At 35.1% G+C, this 18955-nt stretch overlaps 2 protein-coding genes across 2 annotated transcripts; both read right to left on the reverse strand.

The window, feature by feature from the left end:
• Window positions 1-6382: 6382 nt before the first annotated feature.
• On the reverse strand, window positions 6383-13120 carry LOC139864141 (uncharacterized). Its single transcript, XM_071852730.1, has 6 exons — window positions 13066-13120; window positions 12914-12938; window positions 10388-10617; window positions 10237-10308; window positions 9349-9400; window positions 6383-9041 (listed from the first exon to the last, which is right to left on the reverse strand). Exons 1-6 carry the CDS (start codon window positions 13118-13120, stop codon window positions 6383-6385), a joined length of 3093 nt encoding a protein of 1030 aa, XP_071708831.1.
• On the reverse strand, window positions 12961-17203 carry LOC139861433 (cycloartenol-C-24-methyltransferase 1-like). The gene is made up of 14 exons (XM_071849824.1): window positions 17189-17203; window positions 16960-17053; window positions 15763-15829; window positions 15520-15593; window positions 15346-15430; window positions 15193-15248; window positions 15048-15102; window positions 14901-14948; window positions 14694-14777; window positions 14456-14572; window positions 13739-13822; window positions 13524-13649; window positions 13304-13401; window positions 12961-13176 (listed from the first exon to the last, which is right to left on the reverse strand). The coding sequence occupies exons 2-14, from the start codon at window positions 17040-17042 to the stop codon at window positions 13125-13127; spliced, it is 1029 nt and encodes a 342-aa protein (XP_071705925.1). The 5' UTR covers window positions 17043-17053; window positions 17189-17203; the 3' UTR covers window positions 12961-13124.
• Window positions 17204-18955: the final 1752 nt, after the last annotated feature.

Here is an 18955-nt window from a genome sequence, read left to right on the forward strand (position 1 = left end):
TCGGAGATGATAAACACGAGGTTTGATTCACAAAAATACCCCCGAACATTACCCATAATTTCCTTGGCAATAACCCATATTTTCCTTAGCTCTAGCTCGCTCGGAAACTTGTTTTGAAAATTACTTGGACAGCACTCCGTCGTAATATTTTATGTACATTATTATTTTTGTATCGCAAAAATAATAATACTAATAATAAAAATAATAAGATTAATAATAATCTTATTATTAATAATAATAATAATAATAATAAATAATTAAAATAAATACGGAGTAATATGTATATTTGTGTATGTTTGTGTGATAATTAAGCCAGAAACTCGATCAATTTATAGAACATTTTCTGAAAAAGCACCCCATGCGATCGCATGGGATTTGTGCTTCAAGGCCATGCGATCGCATGGCACCCTGGGACAGCTCACAAATTTTTAACTTCTTGTTTGTCGACATAATTTTATATTATATATATAAATATAATATATTTAATTTATATAATTAATTATATATTATATTAAATTCACGTGCATAGTTATCTTGTAATTTTTGTTCCGATAAGTCGTATGACGCCACTCGACTTATGTCCCGGTTCCGGTTTTTCGAACGTCCTTTCGTACATTTAGAAAACTTGCATTTTACGTTTCGTGTCACGTACCTTTGTCAAAATATAGCCTTAAATTATCCATAAACTATGTCACTCAAAGTGTATCTTATACGTTTGAGTGTTTTGGTCATTTACTTCTATAAATCATCGTCTCACTATTTGTTAAAATACATTTTAAAATAGTGTTTTACTGTATCAAAGTTACTGTAGCAAAGTCAATTTTTACTGTAGCAAAGTCAATTTCACTGTAGTAAATAGTGATTTTCGAAAACACTGTAGCATTTTGAGTAATGTGGCAATTTGAAAACACTGTAGCAAATTAGTGTTTTACTGGTTCATCTTAAACGTTTTAGTTAACTTATCTAAATATCAATCGAATCAATAATCTAATGTTATTATCGTTTACTAAATAACTTGAAATCATATATATTCAAATAGATATTTAAATCAATAAGTTTAATGTACGGTATCAAACAATTAATACATTGTTACCTTTTCATGTTATAGTATATATGTATCTATTTACATATAATTGTTCGCGAATCGTCGAAAACAACCGAAGGGTATTTAAATATATAAAAGTAATTCAAAAATTTTGAGATTCGGTTTTACAGACTTTGCTTATCGTGTCGGAAATGTTAATCATACAAAGATTAAGTTTAAATTTAGTCGAAATTTCTGGGTCATCACAGTACCTACCCGTTAAAGAAATTTCGTCCCGAAATTTGAGTGAGGTCGTCATGGCTAACAATAAAAATGTTTTCATGACGAATATGAATTGATAAATAGAATTTTATCATCGTTGAATAATATGGACAAAACAATCCGATTACTCGAAGCGTATGAGAGAAGTTATCGTAATAGAGTGAAATGGAGAATAGAGATGCGTCTTATCTCTTGACATAGTAACGATTGATTTCCGGAATTTAAGGAATAGAAAATTTTCATAATCTAAATAAGATTTGATTCTTCGGAATTTGCGGAAATTAGGATTTTCTTTGATTAAATGTGTAATCTGCCTCGATTGCTATGTCTGATATTTCGCTATAAATTGACCTCTTCCGTCTCATTATTTTCACCATCCCTACTTTCTTCCCCAATTAATACATTCAAAAGATTGTGAAAATTCTCAATCCAGTTCTGGTTCTTAACCTAATATTGACGTTTGCCACAATCATCCTTCTTTTCCAGCTCCCACCAGAAGAATCTGTTTATTTCTATTATGCTCTAGGGATTGTTGTATTTATCATTCTCCCGTGTCTTTATATTGCTATACGTATTGATATACACGGTTTGTAAATTTATGTGTTTTTATCGGGCTTTTTATTCTCCGTTATATTTCAATGTCCCTACTTCTGTCTTCTATAATCATTGTCATTCACAGTTAATACTCCCTCCTATTTGCTGCGATTTATACTCCAATTTCTATTTCGGAGCTTTGTCCCTTCGTTTCTTCTTCTTGCGATTAGGCATCTCTTGTAATGGTCCAGAATTCGTAGGTATGGAGTTTTGGATGAACATAGTTAATGTTCTGAGAAGGTAATCGTAATGGCACGATCTTGATTTGTCAAATTACCAGAATATTCGGAAAAGACCGAATCATCAAGAAAAATTATTCTCTTGATAGGTTTATAGATTAGATAGAATGTAAAAGTCGTGTAATATGACACATGATGACGTTATAATCTGTGAATCATCACATTCCATTAGAAACTCAGCATGACTTACTGTAATATAATCACGTTGATCAAGTGTCATTATATTATACTAACTCATGCTTCAGTTCCCATCGTTACTTCAAAACATTCATTTTTTTTTTTTTTTTGAATTTTTCAGATTTTAGAAACTAAAATAGTTTCTTTTATGATGTACATAGATAGTGCGAAGAGATGAATGATTTCTGATAAGAATAGGTATGAAGATATCTCCAGAAATATCGAGGATATTTATAATGAAACATACGATGATATCTTAGTATTTCTTATATCAGAGGATGATGCAGAAGATATGTCTGTGAAGGTTTAGTATAAGAAGTAAGGTTCTTACTAATGGTTTCAGCAGTCACTGAATCATTTGGATTCTTTGAAGGCAGGTTCAGTCTTTGTGATTTATCCACATCCTCCTTCATACTTTGCTCAATCCGTTTTCCAGTTCCAAACCTTCTATTTTTCTCAGCTTTACCACCATACTATTCTTTATCATCAAACTTTTGACTGTTAAGGTCGTTTACAGTTTTTGCTGCTTCATCAGCATCTTTTCAAAATTCGGAGAACTAGTTTCATAGTTTGGGGTGTTTTTCGCAAACTTCACATTCAAAGTATGTAAGTCCAGGAGGTAGACGTTATATGTACACATATAACTGTTGGCGTAGAACTGCTGCGAAAATCGAGACGTAATGATTGATGATTCCCGGTGTGTGGTATAACAATTATCATTACAATGCGATAATGAGTACATGATCAGATTTCAAGGTATATAGTGATTTCCGGAGAGATTCAAATTGCAGAGTGACGGAGTCGCTGGTACATTTACTGCTAATACGGTGGAACATAAAAGGTTCCCCAGTAACAAAAACGTATATGCCAAAGTTATAAGTCTGAAAGGTCGTCGTTGACTAGTTGAATGGGTGATAATACTGGATACTTTTAAAAAGGAATTGCAAGGTTATTTTCAGTAATAATAATGCCGAAGGATTTATCACAGATACGTGTTAAAGTTTTACTTAGGTTTCGAGAGCTTTCCAGATATATGATTATAAGTACAAATCTTTCTTCTCGTAGATATCGTGTAGTTGGTTTGTCTTCTCGTTTGTTCATTAGTTGACAATATGGATTAAAAAATATGATTATCACCTCCCTTATAACCATGATCCTGTTTTAGTTTAATTTAAAATTATCTTCTTTTGTTCTACTTGATTACATGTACCATTACGAATGACAACGGCTACCCAATCCAGCAGATATCTATCCGATCTACTTGCTTCATAATGACTATGGATGAACTTAAATGAATATGGATACGGATATGGATGAACATAAATGGATATGGATATGGATATGGATATGGATATGGACGTGGATGAAAAGTTCCATACATGGATATATTCATTAACACACAAAATAGATATACAAATACATAATATAAATATATGCGTACATATTTTTGCTAGGAAAGTTGTTTGAATTAATGAAAAAAGCCCGAAAGCCCCGAGCTAGAGCCATACTATACAAATGCATTTACTGTTAGATTTACATTTTGCTTTCAACTTTATAATGAAATAACTATGATATATTACAATAAAATACGTATATTTAACAAAATAAACGAACAAATTACATATCTAATTTTTCATAATCCATGTTTAATACTCCGTAGTAAATTCAACAAGTGAGTTCTATCTTCGACAAAGATTACACATTCTTGATTTTGATCATGTCATGTTATATATATTTCTGTTATACTACGTTTTTGTTTTCATCGTCTATTAAGAAATATATTAACATATTTTTAATATACAATGAATATCCATTAACACGCTTCATCCGGTGAATATGGTTATGGATGGATGAATAACAATTAAATGAATATGAATATTGATATGAATGGACAAAAATTAAATTAAAATGAAAATTGATACAGTATCACCTGATCTATATTCGATTCATTGACATCCATATGTACCATATTGATATTGATATAAACAAGATTGAAGGTACGCGCTACGCGGCTAGACATGTATGATAGAAATTTGATAAATCTAACGATTTGGAAAGTTTAAAGCGCTTCAAAATTTACCCTCGCACGTTATAGGTATTCGTCAGAAGCAGTTAATATATGTGAAAAAACTGACTATAAAGGCAACAAACAGAATGCAACTAATTACACAGACATGCTGAAATTATCTGACTCAGCATATTCACTTAAAAGACTGCATTTCCTAATGGAAATTTGCAGAAATACACCAATACATAAAAACCATAATTTACAGATCGAATTGTTTAACCAAGGATCGGGAAGTTAACAGACAACGATAATCTACACCCTAAAGTAGCTAAGGATTACAAATAGAAGTACACAAACCAAGTTTCCATCAAGCATACACATGATTAACGTTCGGGAAAAAAAAGTTTTGCAAAACAGCACCAAGTAACCTGGTTTACAAACTTCCAGTCGCCAAACCAAAAAAAATTGCTGATTGTGCCCGCTACCCCACTTGCGATCAGGCCAGAAGCCTCCTACACTTTCTCTTTGCTCCAGCGTTACCTTTCTTGGAGTCTTCGGGGAATAAACTTCTCTTAGCTGTCTTCTTTGGACTCCCTTCTTCTGGTTCTCCTTTCTTTGTTTGCTCCTGCTTCTGTAACTGGACAGTTGGTGGGTTTGCCAAATAACGCGCCCGGTGGCTGCATCAATATTCACTGCAAATTAGTAGCAAGTGATATTTTTAAAAAGCCATACGATGCTAGGTTAAAAGACAATGCTTACTCATCTATCAAGTCATTAAATTCTGGTATTGGTGGATTGAAATAACAATGTGTTGCATGGGTACAAGCAAGCTGGAGTTCCTCTTTTACAAAACAACGTGAAAAAATAGGCAACAAATGGTTATAAAGTTTTTTAATGGGCGCATAACAATTACGTGTAGTAATTACAAAGACTGTGTTTTTAATTGTTAGATACCACGGTAAAGCTTAGACCGACACGAGCTGACTGCCAAAACAACTGGTTTTTCCATAGCGTCGTATGTGTCCGAGTCAAAAGCAGTTGTGACCTCATTCCAGAGAGTTAGCTGAATTGTGTCACCACTGTGCACAAATGCATGCCAAACCTTTAGTTAGAAATACATGCTATATTAATGTTGCGAAGCAGAATGGCTGGTACACCCTTTTTTAAATGCAGCTCATGCGGTGGCAACCCAGGGTAGTTCAGCGTATTTAGATATTCTGCAGGGTAGAGCAACTCCGCCTCACCATCGTCATTTCCATGTGGAGTTGCAGTGTCGTAGCTGCAGTAAGTTATAAATAGACCATCAACCATATCGACGATTAAGCTGTTTATCGTATTGGCAGCGTCGTTCTTGGGGCAGACAATTGCTTTTTGCTGCAGGTCGACTGCTGATGGATTTTGCAGCGATTCACGAGGGTATATAAAAGAAATCAGATTTGCCAATACATTTTCATCATCAGGAATACAGAACTGATCAGGGATTTGTACCCAATGACTATTCAACGGGTCTTCTATGTCAGGCACACCAATTTCACCATTTCCTACCCTCAACAAACACTTCGAAAATTCTGCGTTCTTCACCCTCATTGATGGTGTCAGCCCTGGCCTAAGTAGTCGCATGTTTTCTGCAAGTATGAAAACCTTGAATCGCTGCCACAAATGTGAAGTCGTAATACAAGCACCAAGGATAGCTGATTTCCCTCCTTTTGTCTGAGTAGGTAACATTTGTTTAAAGTCACCACCAAGTATCACAGACTTACCACCAAAATATTCTTCAGTGTTTCCTAAAATATCTTGAAGACTCCTATCAAGAGCTTCGAAACAGCGCTTATCATTCATTGGTGCCTCATCCCATACAATAAGGTCTGTGTTCTGCAGTAATGTTGCCATCTGGGTATTTTTCTTGACGTTGCACATCGATTAATTGGTTATGACCAGCGGTAGTTTGAATCGAGAATGTGAGGTTCTTCCCGAAGGTAAAAGTAGAGATGCAATGCCAGATGATGCAACAGCAAGAACTGTCTTACCTCTAGATCTCAGTGCTGTGATTATGGCTTTCTATAAGAATGTCTTCCCGGTGCCATCGTGCCCGTATACAAATACATGTTCAGTTTTTTCATTCAACGAAGCGCTTGTAATAAGATCGTAAATTTGCTTTTGCTTCGAATTCATTTGACGTTCGAGTTCTAGGCGTTCGGCGTTTAAAACTGCACGATCATAGTTTCTCTCCTCCATGATAAGACGGTTGGCCAAATTTGCGAGCAGGTCAGCTGGCAGCGATGGTAATGCGAAATCGCAAATCGATTTTGAACACTGGTTCAAAAGGATCTCTACCTCATACAGGACAAAGTTATGTAGGTCATCGGCGTTTATATGCAAGTGGGACATATTTAAATTGGCAGCTGTACGAAGCGGTATATCATCACCCATTAGTTTCCAGTGATTTTTCCAAAGAGCAAGTGGGTTCGTAACAGTGCAATAAGACAAAATGTGCGCGAAAAGAGAGCGTAACTGAGACGACGTGGCAGATACGGATGCTTCTTCTAGTACCGCTGACCACTCTCTATCATCACCGAGTAACCCAGCTGCTTCACACGCAGATCGGTATGTATTATGAAGGATCTGGTTGACTGTTCTAATATCTGCAAAGCTCTTGCACCCCTTTCGATGGCACAAAAGCATCCTTAGAAAAAATGCTTCTCCATAGGCGGGATGTATATACGATATCCTGCCAATTGATGGTTTCTTTAGGTTTGCCCTGCGCTGCCAACCTTTTTTTGACTCGTACCAAACAAATTCGGTTGGGAAATCTAAATATGTAAGGTGGCTTCCGTTAACTGAAGATGCATTATAATTAAGCCACTCAGTGAGAGTAGTTTTTTTGGCTTCGTTGTTTTCAACAATAGCACGCAGGGGTTGCTTGCCCGGAAACTTTACCAACTGCATATTTTCAAGATGAACAGCCAGAATCTGGACAGCAGGTTCCCGATGATGAATCGGGAAGTTAAAAATCCGCCAACAGGCTTCGTGAGGACAAATGAACTGAACATCTATAAAGTTTTTAATTTCATCAACCGGTTGCGTCTGCTGCTGTGACTGGCGACTGTCACTGCCTATGGGTTTTGCTATACGAACAGCCATACGGTCGGTACCTTTTGAAATATACTTGAATAGGTATTTAATGAGACTCGTCGTACCACAACATTCAACATTTATGTGAGCCTGAAAAGTCATACATAGTAGCCTATTGTAAGGAACAACGTAGCTGTTATCGAGGTGGACACCGGCACGAGTTGTATATATACCGGTATTACGCCTGCGGTAGTGAGCACGACCGTTGTCATCAAAGTACGTCTTGTCAATGTATTTCTTCGGGAACTTTTTTGAACATGAAAAATCTTGATTGCATGATGCCCGCTTATTGGCAAGGACACATGGGCCATGCATCATAGTTGCAGATATGACTGCATAACCAGGAAAATCAATTCTGGGGTCAGGCAGTTCTGCACTTATGTAGTCGTCTAAATTGTCTCTGATAGCTGCAGAAACCGAGGAGTGAACCCAAACCAAAGTGTGGCAATGTGGCAGCCCTCTTTTCTGAAATTCAGTCGTATACAAAACTGCAAGACGCAAAGAGAATAGTGTCAGTGAATTGGCAACAACAAAACATGTAATATTCATGAAGTAAAGAGGAAATTGCAATTCCGGGTGTGCAATAGTACCTCCGCGAACATGGCCAAGAGGACGCTCATCCTTTAAAAAGTTTATAAACTCATTGACCTTCATGTGGAACACACGAGCGACTATATCGGCTCGGTCTGAAGGCGATAGGTGAGGAAAAGGCTTCAGGTACCGAGCAATTTCAGGCCACTTTACATTACACGTGAAAGTTACAAAAAATATCGGGTTTCCAAAAACGCGTGAAATTGCCAGAGCATCGAGATAATGACTGTACATATAACGTGGGCCACCAGTGAACGAAGCGGGAAGAATCGTCATGCTACCGACATCGGGACCAGTTTTATCACCTCTATCGATAGCTTCATACAACCCTGAAAGGTACTCAGCCCGTATATCGTTCTGCTTGTTTCTGATGTAGTCCATTCGGTCGAGCTCGATGCTGCAATATGCCGTCACCACATACTGCTGAAATAGACGACCCAGTCTCAAAATCAGATTGTAACTCTGAAGCCTATCATGAATCTGGTAGTTGTAAAACATGTTCATCGACATTTTTCTAACACGGCCCCCCTGCGAACCCGAGGCTGCGCGCAGCTTCAGATCCGGGTGAAAACCGGGTTCACCGAAAAAGAACATCAGCGGGAATTGAAGTGACATATATAATGGATGCAGCTTATTAACTCCATTGGGAAGCTGAGACCGAGGCTCGATTATCACGTCGTAATCAGAAATAGATTGTGGGTCAGAGTCAAAAACAATAGCGCCTATTGCATCCGAAGTAGGCAGTGCATGTTGGATTGACCCGCTCAAACTATACAAGCAAACCTTGAAAGTAGGTACCTCGCTGCCAGCACACTTATCCCTCGCGGTGCAAAACAACATGACTAGTGCATTATTTGAATCAAGTAACTTCACCAACTGAGTAACAACTACTTCAGAAAGCCGTCCTGAATCACGGCCCCCGAAATGCCCCATTCGGTTTTCAACTTCGTGATCCGTATCATAAATGTAAAGCTGCAGAAACCTGGGGGCTCCCCTGTTCAGGACACAAACTACCGAGCCAATGATAAATTTGGCCAGAGATTTTGAAAACGTATGGAGAACGGCCGTCGTTAACAGTTTCATCGATACGAGCGCCAAAGGACGTCATGCTGTACATCTAGTTGTAGGCACGAACATTATCAACGAAAGCAGGAATTTCTAACAAACGTTTAAATTCTGCAGGAGGATCCTCATAGCGTGGTAAATAGACGCGGCCATTTTCACAGCAGCGATGATAATGAAGCTGTTTGTCTCTGAAATATGACTTAACATGTTCATCGCGCTAGAACAAAGCCCCGCACTGTATGCAAACGGACGTGCAGTCTCCTGAATCACGATATAAAGGAGATACGCCTGCACGAATACAAGGCAATTGTCAAAGAGCATATAGGATAATATATAAACACATATGAAAATAGGCAAATAACTCGCACACTCAACAACGATAACCACCATTAAAATTAACTGTTTTCTAGAACTGACCAAGTGCAGGTAATCCACTCAGAGTACATGGAATTTTCAGGCTAGTAAATATCCAAAGACTCCAATTCTAGTGCCTCTTGCACTCAACAACCACAACAAAAAAACAAATACACATTGCAACCTCAAATTGGTAGTTTACAAAAGAAAAAAAAACAGAGTTGACAAAATTAATAACTCGCAAAGTCAACAACGATAACCGCCATTAAAATAAAACTGTCTTCTAGAACTGGCCAAGTGCAGGTAATTCAATCACAGCACATGGAATTTTCACGCTAGTAAATATCTAAAGATTCGAATTCAAGTGCCTCTTGCACTCAACAACCACAACAAAAAAACCAATACACATTGCAGCCTCAAATCGGTAGTTTACAAAAGGAAAAAAAATCAAAATTGACACAATTAATTGAAACACAAAAACAGCAAACAAATAACACAAAACATGAGGCATAGGGAATTTTCAGGCTAGTAAATGTCTAAAGATTCCAATTCTAGTGGCTCTTGCACTCAACAACCATACACATATAAAAGACAACATGCATATATGAAAGACAATATACATATATGAAAAGCAAAAAGAAACAAAAGACAACATAATTCACAGATAGTGAAAGTTACAGCAGAATAGCATAGAAACAAAAGACAACATAAGCCAAAGATAGTGCAACTTACACTAAAACAGCATACATATAGTTAGAAACTCGATTTACCTGACACATCAAAAGGTGCAGAGATAGTATATATGGGTGTCAACTGAGCATGAAGGAAAAAGCTAACAGAAACTGCACAAACAGATATCTGTTAAAACTTGTAAAAAACAATTTCAGTGACAACAAATTAGAATAAAAAACAATATCATACCATGAGAAGAAGCCGAAGCACTGGCATGTGCCTTACGTAGAGAAGCCCTTTTCTTAGATTGTTTATCGGAAACAACCTGTAGGTCTGAAGGTCCAACACTTTCTAACACAGCACTACCAACTACATTCGAATTGGATGAGTGTTTTTTCCTTTTTCGAGAACTCCTCATAACGGAAATTACCAAACAATGAAAAGCCAAAAAATTAACAGGGCTGGGAATGGTGAACAGCCTGAACAACGTAAGAACGATGCGAAAACCACAACCAACAATAGCAAGCAAACAACATAAATTAATTAAATAGATTAACAACAGAACAACGAACCTGTAATTTCTGTAGCCGATAGATTTTCTGTAAGCAAGGAAAGGAATTTGTCTGGAGCAAGTATGAAGAGTTAATTAATTAATGGGAAATCAAAAAGCTATAAAGCAAGAGGGTAAGGGAGGAAGGAGCAGGGTGAGGCTAAAGGTGTGGGAGAAGGGAGCAGGTCAAGGTTGGAGGTGAAGGACGAACAGAGGAAGAGGAGAGGATGACCAGTAGTTGGTCGTGTACTGTTTCTGCCTTTTGTGACTCAACCGGCAAAAAGAAAAAAAAAAGAAAAAAAAACAACAGCGTGAACAGTAATTTTATGTGAGAGGAGCTGCCACGTGGACCAATCAGATTGCTAGATTTACTTTCCCTAATAGAAAATGGGTAATTATGAATTTTTTTTTTAACGCTGATTTTTTGGTATCAGTAGATCATTTATTTCAACGACCTTCATCATTTGCACGTAACACACACGTTCGGGCGGAAACCCGATCCCGATTGACGGTACCCGTAAACACATCCATTCAAGCAGTGGTCCGGGTAAAGGTCTGTGAACGAATCCGGTATGATTTTTACCTCTTAAAACATTATACAATATGCTGGAATCGGTAGACTGATTGAGTTACATAGTTTCACTCCCTCAATTTCGAACATATACTGATACCCTTATACAAAATAAGTATGCAAGTAAACATAAAGTAATTCCTAAGGATATATCTAAATTATATTCTTGTTTCCCATGATAACGGAATTTTATTGCAATAGGAATTCGCATAGTGTTTGATTCTTGTTCTCACAATAATAACACACATGTAATTATCATTACATAGCATATATCTATCTATCTTCACTCCCCACATTCATACTTTAATAACGCTATTAGCTTTACAAATCACAACATTATGGGTATCGAATTGTTTTTGTAATGTCCGAGAACTTAAACAACAATGATCATTTGTTTCCATGCCATACTCGTTATCGTTATCCAAATTGAAAAAAAAAAAAAAACGAATTTTTATAGCAAATGGCAATTTGGCACCATATTTATATCGATCATGTCTTGAGTTGTTCATGAAAAATCTTCCTTTTTTTTTCTTTTTTTTTTTTTACCATTCTAAGAACCAATTATTTAGTTTAGTTCGCATCAAAGTTCAAACTACACACACATTTTGATTCTACTTCTTTATGATTGATTTATTATTTTAAGTCATGACAAGTAGATTTCTCAAGTTGTATGCATTAACAAGTTGTATGGTACAACTCATTAATGCATATTGTGGTGGTTTTATCATAAAGTGAGTGTTTTCACTCTGGGTGGAGAAATGACTTGTTTTTATTCTCGAATAGGAGAAGGATTGTATACATCTTACATCCCCATACACCACTCATGTGGTATTGGGTTTTGTTGTTGTTGTGTAACAATTACACCGATGAAAAAATTGATCTAGATAGAACCTTAACTATTGCCTAACATACAAAGTATAGGAATGTGATTGTATTACATCACTATTTTTTTTACAATAATGTGTTTTAAAATGTTGTACAATACTCTCATAATCTTATTTAAAGCATATTTAGCTATATACGAACTGAAAAGTGCAGTGTCATCACTTATTTAGGCATGGTTGCAAAATTCGCTATTCGGGATTGGTCATTACTTTGGAAGGATTAATCGAAAATTCGGAGATTAATTGGGATTAATCGGATTGTACTTTATACATTTAAATATTAAATTGCAAAAACTATATGTTTAAATATAAAAGAAAACCATAAACATAAACATAAACTTTAACAAATTAAAATTGTTCATTTTTTTCAAAAACTTTAAAGTCTAGTTAAAATTCGTGTTAAACAGTTGACCAATTTTGACTTTTAACCTACTGTGATTACCAAATTTGATTTTGACCCATCAATCGACGTTGATCGATTAATTAAACAGATTTTAAAAAATCAGAACAACTCTTAAAAATGAGTAATCGGGAATTAATCAGCGATTAATCGATTTTTTTACAATGGTTCATTTAGGTATAGGATTGAAAACTTTATTTTGTGGGAAAAACACATACCAACATTTTTTTATCTTATTACTGTACTGTAATTGAACTGTTGTTTTAGTTAAAAAACTGCATAACTAGAAAGACTCTTCAACAAAAAGAAGGCTACAATTACATCCAAAAGGCGAAGAACCGAAACCAAGCTCAACAAAAGTATATATTACTTCCATTTTGCATCACAAATTAAGCCTGACAGTGAAAAAAACAGGAATAAGGAAAAACTGAATTTCATTTAACTACAAAATTAAAGATTAATAATTCTTCAAAAACGTCCTCTATTTTAAAAGCGCAAACCAAACAGCAAAATGTCAAGTACCTGCAGTTATCACTGACAATATCAATGATAGTTCAAATTCCATATCCGTGATCATCGTCCTATTGTGGTTTTCGTGCCAAGAAGAAATACATCGGTGTAAAGATCTCCTTCCTGCCACACAAATTTATATGATAATATAGATAAGTATATCAAGAAGTAAGTACATAAAAGATAAGAAGAAGAAAAATGAAGGTGTTTAGAAAATAATGCTTGTATGTAAAAGGTGATAAGTTCTCACTTTCCACCAGCAACAAGTCCTTCTGCAGCTTTCTCTAAAAAGGACTGAACCCGTTGGCTTCCTTTAGGGGCGAGTCCCACGTATTCAAGAGCCACAACCTACATATAAAATAACATATGAATGTGCAAATCTTGAGTTAACAACATTAATCATATTAGTTGTTGCAATTTTAACTTTCACGCATCATATTTTGAAAAGCAAAATATAGACATATTTTTACCATATTGCGTGTAATAAAACGTCCAGCAGTTGTTAAACGAAAACTGCTAAGAGATAAACGACTTGGATCCAGCGGCATGTACCATGGAAGTGGAGAATCTATTGCTAGATCTTTCTCCCATATTACCTTCATAAAAAACAAAAGAAAAAAATTTAAAAAATATGACACTTTATTGCAAAAAGGACTAATGATGATAATAGTTATGTTCTACTTACCTCAAAACCTGCTTCTTTTAGAGCTGCAAGACATTGTTTGGTTGATCTTATGTCTGGAAGCCCATCACCAATCTCGATTTCTGCCTGTTAACATCAAATCATATTTAATTAATAGTAGCCACATTTTATCAATTTAGTAAAAACGTACAAAAAACTTGGTTATAGTCATTTAGATACTTGGGTTAAAAACTCAATGCTTTTATGATGAGCCAAAATCGAAGTCAAACTTGAGTTGATTAAGGTGGCTTAATACTAGTTGAACACATGGTAGCAAACGACGGTTGTGACGGCCGTTGCGACGGTTTAGTGACTATCCCATCCCGTTTCGCCTAAAACTGTCTTATTAGTCGGTAAACTCTAAAAGTCAGATCAAAGTCGGGAAAATCGGTAAACTTCGGTCAAAAGTTGACTTTTTGTATGGATTTGTTCTAGAGTACACAAAAATCCCAAACCCATTTAAAAATTAGCTGGGAAAAACACCGACTTACATAGTATCCCTTAAAGATAAGTTAAAAATACACTATTATTGTACAAAACATTATAAAAAAACCTATATATTATTTAAATGTCAACGTTAGTCAACATCCGTGTCGACCGAGTCTTGACTGATTTGACGTTTCAAGTACCTGACCGACTCATATTGGTCTCACGTCTTTTTCGAACTTGGTTAAACATCAACCACATTTAACTCAAATATATGCATTTAACTATCTGTACCTTAATTTTGTGGTGCTCTTGGTTATTTGGGTCAAACGCATCAGTCATGCACCACTCATATGCAGCAAATGACTGGCCGGGCTTCAACACTCGAAATATCTCTTTGTAACATCCAACCTTAGCCCAAAATAAGTAATTTAATAAGGCTAAAATCCGTATAAATTATAAGAAAAAAGCAATGTTTTTTCAGATACGCGATCTCTAAAATCTCAATGAATCTGTCAGTAAGTATATATACCGCATCTGGAGCATGACAAGTGGCCTCACTTGCATACACTGCATCAAAACTGTTGTCAGGAAATGGCATTTTCATGAAATCAGCCTGCACCGATAGACGATCGCAAAGGAATAACATCATTAGCACCAAAACTATATATGATATGATATAAACACAAAATACAGTTATAAAAGCCCAATGTACACTAAAAGGTCAACACAAACTGACCTTTGTAAAGTCACATGTTCTTTCTAATCCTGCAACACGGTTTAACGCCTAAAAAAAAGATATAAAAACATTAGTAAAACTTCACTACAGATACTGAATTTCATAAGATTTGTTGATAACTAAATATTCACTATACATAAAACTTACCCTTCCTCTAGTTATCTGATATTCGTTGTTGTTTATCCCTGTCACAGATGTGGAACTACGAGAAGTAGAGACCAAGGTCAAATAGCCAACACACAATTATATTAGTGAATTATAAATAAATTAGAACATGCAGCATTTTGGTTACCTGAATCTGGCAATTTCCCTCAATGGTCCACCAATTCCACATCCTACATCAAGCACCTTTTATATACAGAGCAAAGTTACAATTTTGGTATAAGCATCCAAGAATTGATTACACCATTTATCAAATAACTAGAAATTAATCGCAGTACAAGACCTTTTGTCCAGGCTTCAAACCTAGCTGTAAAGCAAGAAAATGTTCATGTCGCTTAATGCTCTCTCTGAGTGACTCCCCGTTCCATCTGCAGATACGAGAAGAAGATTTTAACTTCATGGGTAATAGCTTAAAGTATGTAAACCTTTATAGTAAAGTAAACACTTAAATCTCAACCTATGAGCAAAATGGAATGATTCTCCCCAACCATACTCGTAGAAGCTTGTTACAAGATCATAATACTTGTTAACCTGAAGCAAAAAAAAAAAGTTTGTGGCCATGGCATGATAATGATAATAATATAAACCTTGGTATCAGGTTAATCACTTGCACAGTAACAAGGCAAGAGATAGAAACACTAAAAAACTTACTGTCTTCGATAACTTGACCATTCTTCAAAAATCAGTAAATGTTTCTTACCATGTCAGTATAGTTAGCCTTTCTATCTTCTTCAGCACCTCCAAAATCCGAATGATACTTTTCATACCTATGTTAAACCCACAAAATGACATATAAGTTCAATTTCCATAGCAACATACATGTATTAAGAACTGAAGTCACAAGCTTTTTACATATTAGCCTATATGTACTCGATCTTCCATGGTAACATGTATAATTTGAATCTTAAAAAATAAAATACACCTACCTTGGATCTCAATCAGTTGCTCTACTTTTGTCACTAGATATCAATCAAAGATTCAAACTTACAGTTATATTTACCACAACTGAACTATGATTTACTGTTTCAAGAACCTTTTTTTAAATTGTGGTAATTATTGATTTGAATTGAAAAATAGATGCATTTTTGATTTCGAAAAAAGTTAAACTTAGTTAGTATGATCTTCCAACATAAACCAATACACCTTACGAAGAACAATGTCATCAAGTACACCTTCTAATATGATAAACACGCACAAGTGTTTGGTCAAAATTATATAAGAATTATAGTCATATATCGGTTTCCAACAAAAACACATATCCAATAGGTGATAACCAAGAAAAATCATCAATTGTATAACAGCTTTGACCGACGTTGACCAACACGTCCATTTTTACCCATTAACTGACATTGAACAGTTAATTAAACGATTTTGGAAAATCGGATAGGTCTGTTCTTAAAAAGGAGTAATCCGGGATTGAACGGGAGTAATTGGGGTTGTTGACATATCATATACTATTTTTATGAGTCCGTGCGTTGCACGACATTTGTATAAATTAGTAGTAGATACATGCGGAATACATAATAACTGCATATAACCTTGTTACACACTTGGCACTAACATTCTTCGAATAATTACTACTCCACATATTTGATAATGTACAACAGTTTTCAATAAGATCAAAATCATTCATAACCACATGCAACATGCATATAATTCCGTCGCAAAAATATCAACATGATTCAAAAGGTAGTAGTGTGCTTGCATAAATTTCCAACAGTCATACAGATCTCAGTATAATTACATATACTTCTCAACAGTTCAGATCTTGACATAATAATCACATATTCACATGTATAAACGCTGTAAAACCTAAACAGATTGCGTAAATTAATTAAATTAATTATTTTATTAAAAATATCAAAATAATCCGAAATTGTATATGTAGGAGTATTACTTATCGACAGCAGAAAGAACGTCATCTTTCTCGATTTTGCCACCAAGTCCAGTTGCAAGATCAAACGCTCCAGTTTTCGACATGTTAGCAATGCCTGTAATGTAATCCGATTGAAATTAGGTCATGAAAATTGAAGGAAAAACAGTTAAAAGTAAATATATATATATATATATATATATATATATATATATATATATATATATATATATATATATAAAAGAAACTTTACAAAGGAAAAAAGTAGGATCTGGAATGTGTAATGAATTTGATGAACAGTAAAGTAGAAAGGCAGAAGATATTTGAGGATTAACTTATACGGAGTATAAATTAAATTAAACTAAATTATATAAATTTAGATTTATAAATTATAATAGTGGTGGAACAGCAGGGAGGTTTATGTCGTTTTATTTGAATTTGAAATAAGAAAAGGACCAAGTCAGCAAATACACGTGGTGGTGGGGATCCAAACAGCCAGCCGGCTGGATGCTCGCTCAATCTGCTGTTTGTGTCACTCCCCACTCACTCCTGATAAATTATTCTCCGCTTTTTGGTTTTGGTACCTCAAGTATTGATTAACATGCAAATGCAATGTTACTAGGGATGACATCGGGTCGGGTTTGGGTCGGGTTTAGGTAATCCCGGACCCGAACTCAATTAAGAAACCCGGCCCGAAACCCGTCGGGTCCCCATTTACTTACATACTATCGGGTTTCGGGTTTCCCCACGGGTAATCGGGTATACCCGATTAGTGATTCTATATCTATTTTTCAATAAGTTACCAAATCAAAATATCGAAAAATAACTTAACTACTTCATGTTTAATGTATTATAAAATATCACATACAAAAAGTTGATTGATTAGTTTCTAAAAGACTCAAATACATAAAGATATATAAAATCACATCTCGAAAACTTATTGTATATGATAATATTGAATAAAATTATACTCGTTTTCAAAACAAATAAGATAAATCTTTCATGCACTAACAATATAATACTAATACTAAAATTTTACATAAAAATTATTATTAAAATTTCTCGGATCGGGTATACGGGTATGTGGGTCGGGTATACGGGTCGGGTAAACGGGTTTTTATCTAAAACCATACCCGAACCCGAACCTGGAAATTTTTTTGTAACCATCCCCATACCCGGCCCATGACCCGACGGACTCGGGTCAAACCCGACCCAATTAGAACGGGTTTCGAGTTTCCCCATCGGGTACGGGTCATTTTGCCATCCCTAAATGTTACTCCCAACTCTTCAATTTAATTACTATGGTATGATCAATCCACTATAATTTTTAATAAATCCATCACGCGTATACATTGTTATTATTAATATGTTCTACAATACAATTTTTTAATATATGTGTGTAGTGGATTTATAAAAAAAATGTGATGTATTTATCATTATCCATTATATTATATTATGTTTGTAAAGAAAAAACAATCTTTTAAATTTCTTTTGAAATTAGTGTCTTAGTGTGCATTTGTTTACCTCTTAATGAAATGGTTCAACACTGAATCTTGAACCATTCAGCATTCAGTGTGGTTGTTTCTAATATCTGAACGACATAGGGTGATGAATGGTTCAGCATTCAGTGCTGAACCATTCAGAGTTGCAACACTCTTTTAACCATTAAGAGACTAAATTTTATATAATATTCTTCTTGTTTGTATTCAGAACACTTATCAAATATGTATATTGAAATTTTCGCTAATGTTAAACGATAATAAGTTGATTTAATCCGTTCAATATTATGTTATTCAAAATGATTATCAAACAGCTTATTGGCATTCAGAAGTAAATTTATTCAGAACCTCTGATTCATTCAGATTATGAATCATTCAGTGCTTAATCATTCATATTTATCAAACACACCCTTAATTTTAATTTTGAAAATCAACCTTTTCAAATTGATTAGCAAGTGTTAACCAGATTTAAATTCAAATTGATTATGTCTTTTTCAACCAACTCCAAATTATATTTTTCT

Source organism: Rutidosis leptorrhynchoides, chromosome 8 (assembly GCF_046630445.1).
Source record: "Rutidosis leptorrhynchoides isolate AG116_Rl617_1_P2 chromosome 8, CSIRO_AGI_Rlap_v1, whole genome shotgun sequence".
In the NCBI taxonomy this organism is placed as follows: Eukaryota; Viridiplantae; Streptophyta; class Magnoliopsida; order Asterales; family Asteraceae; genus Rutidosis; species Rutidosis leptorrhynchoides.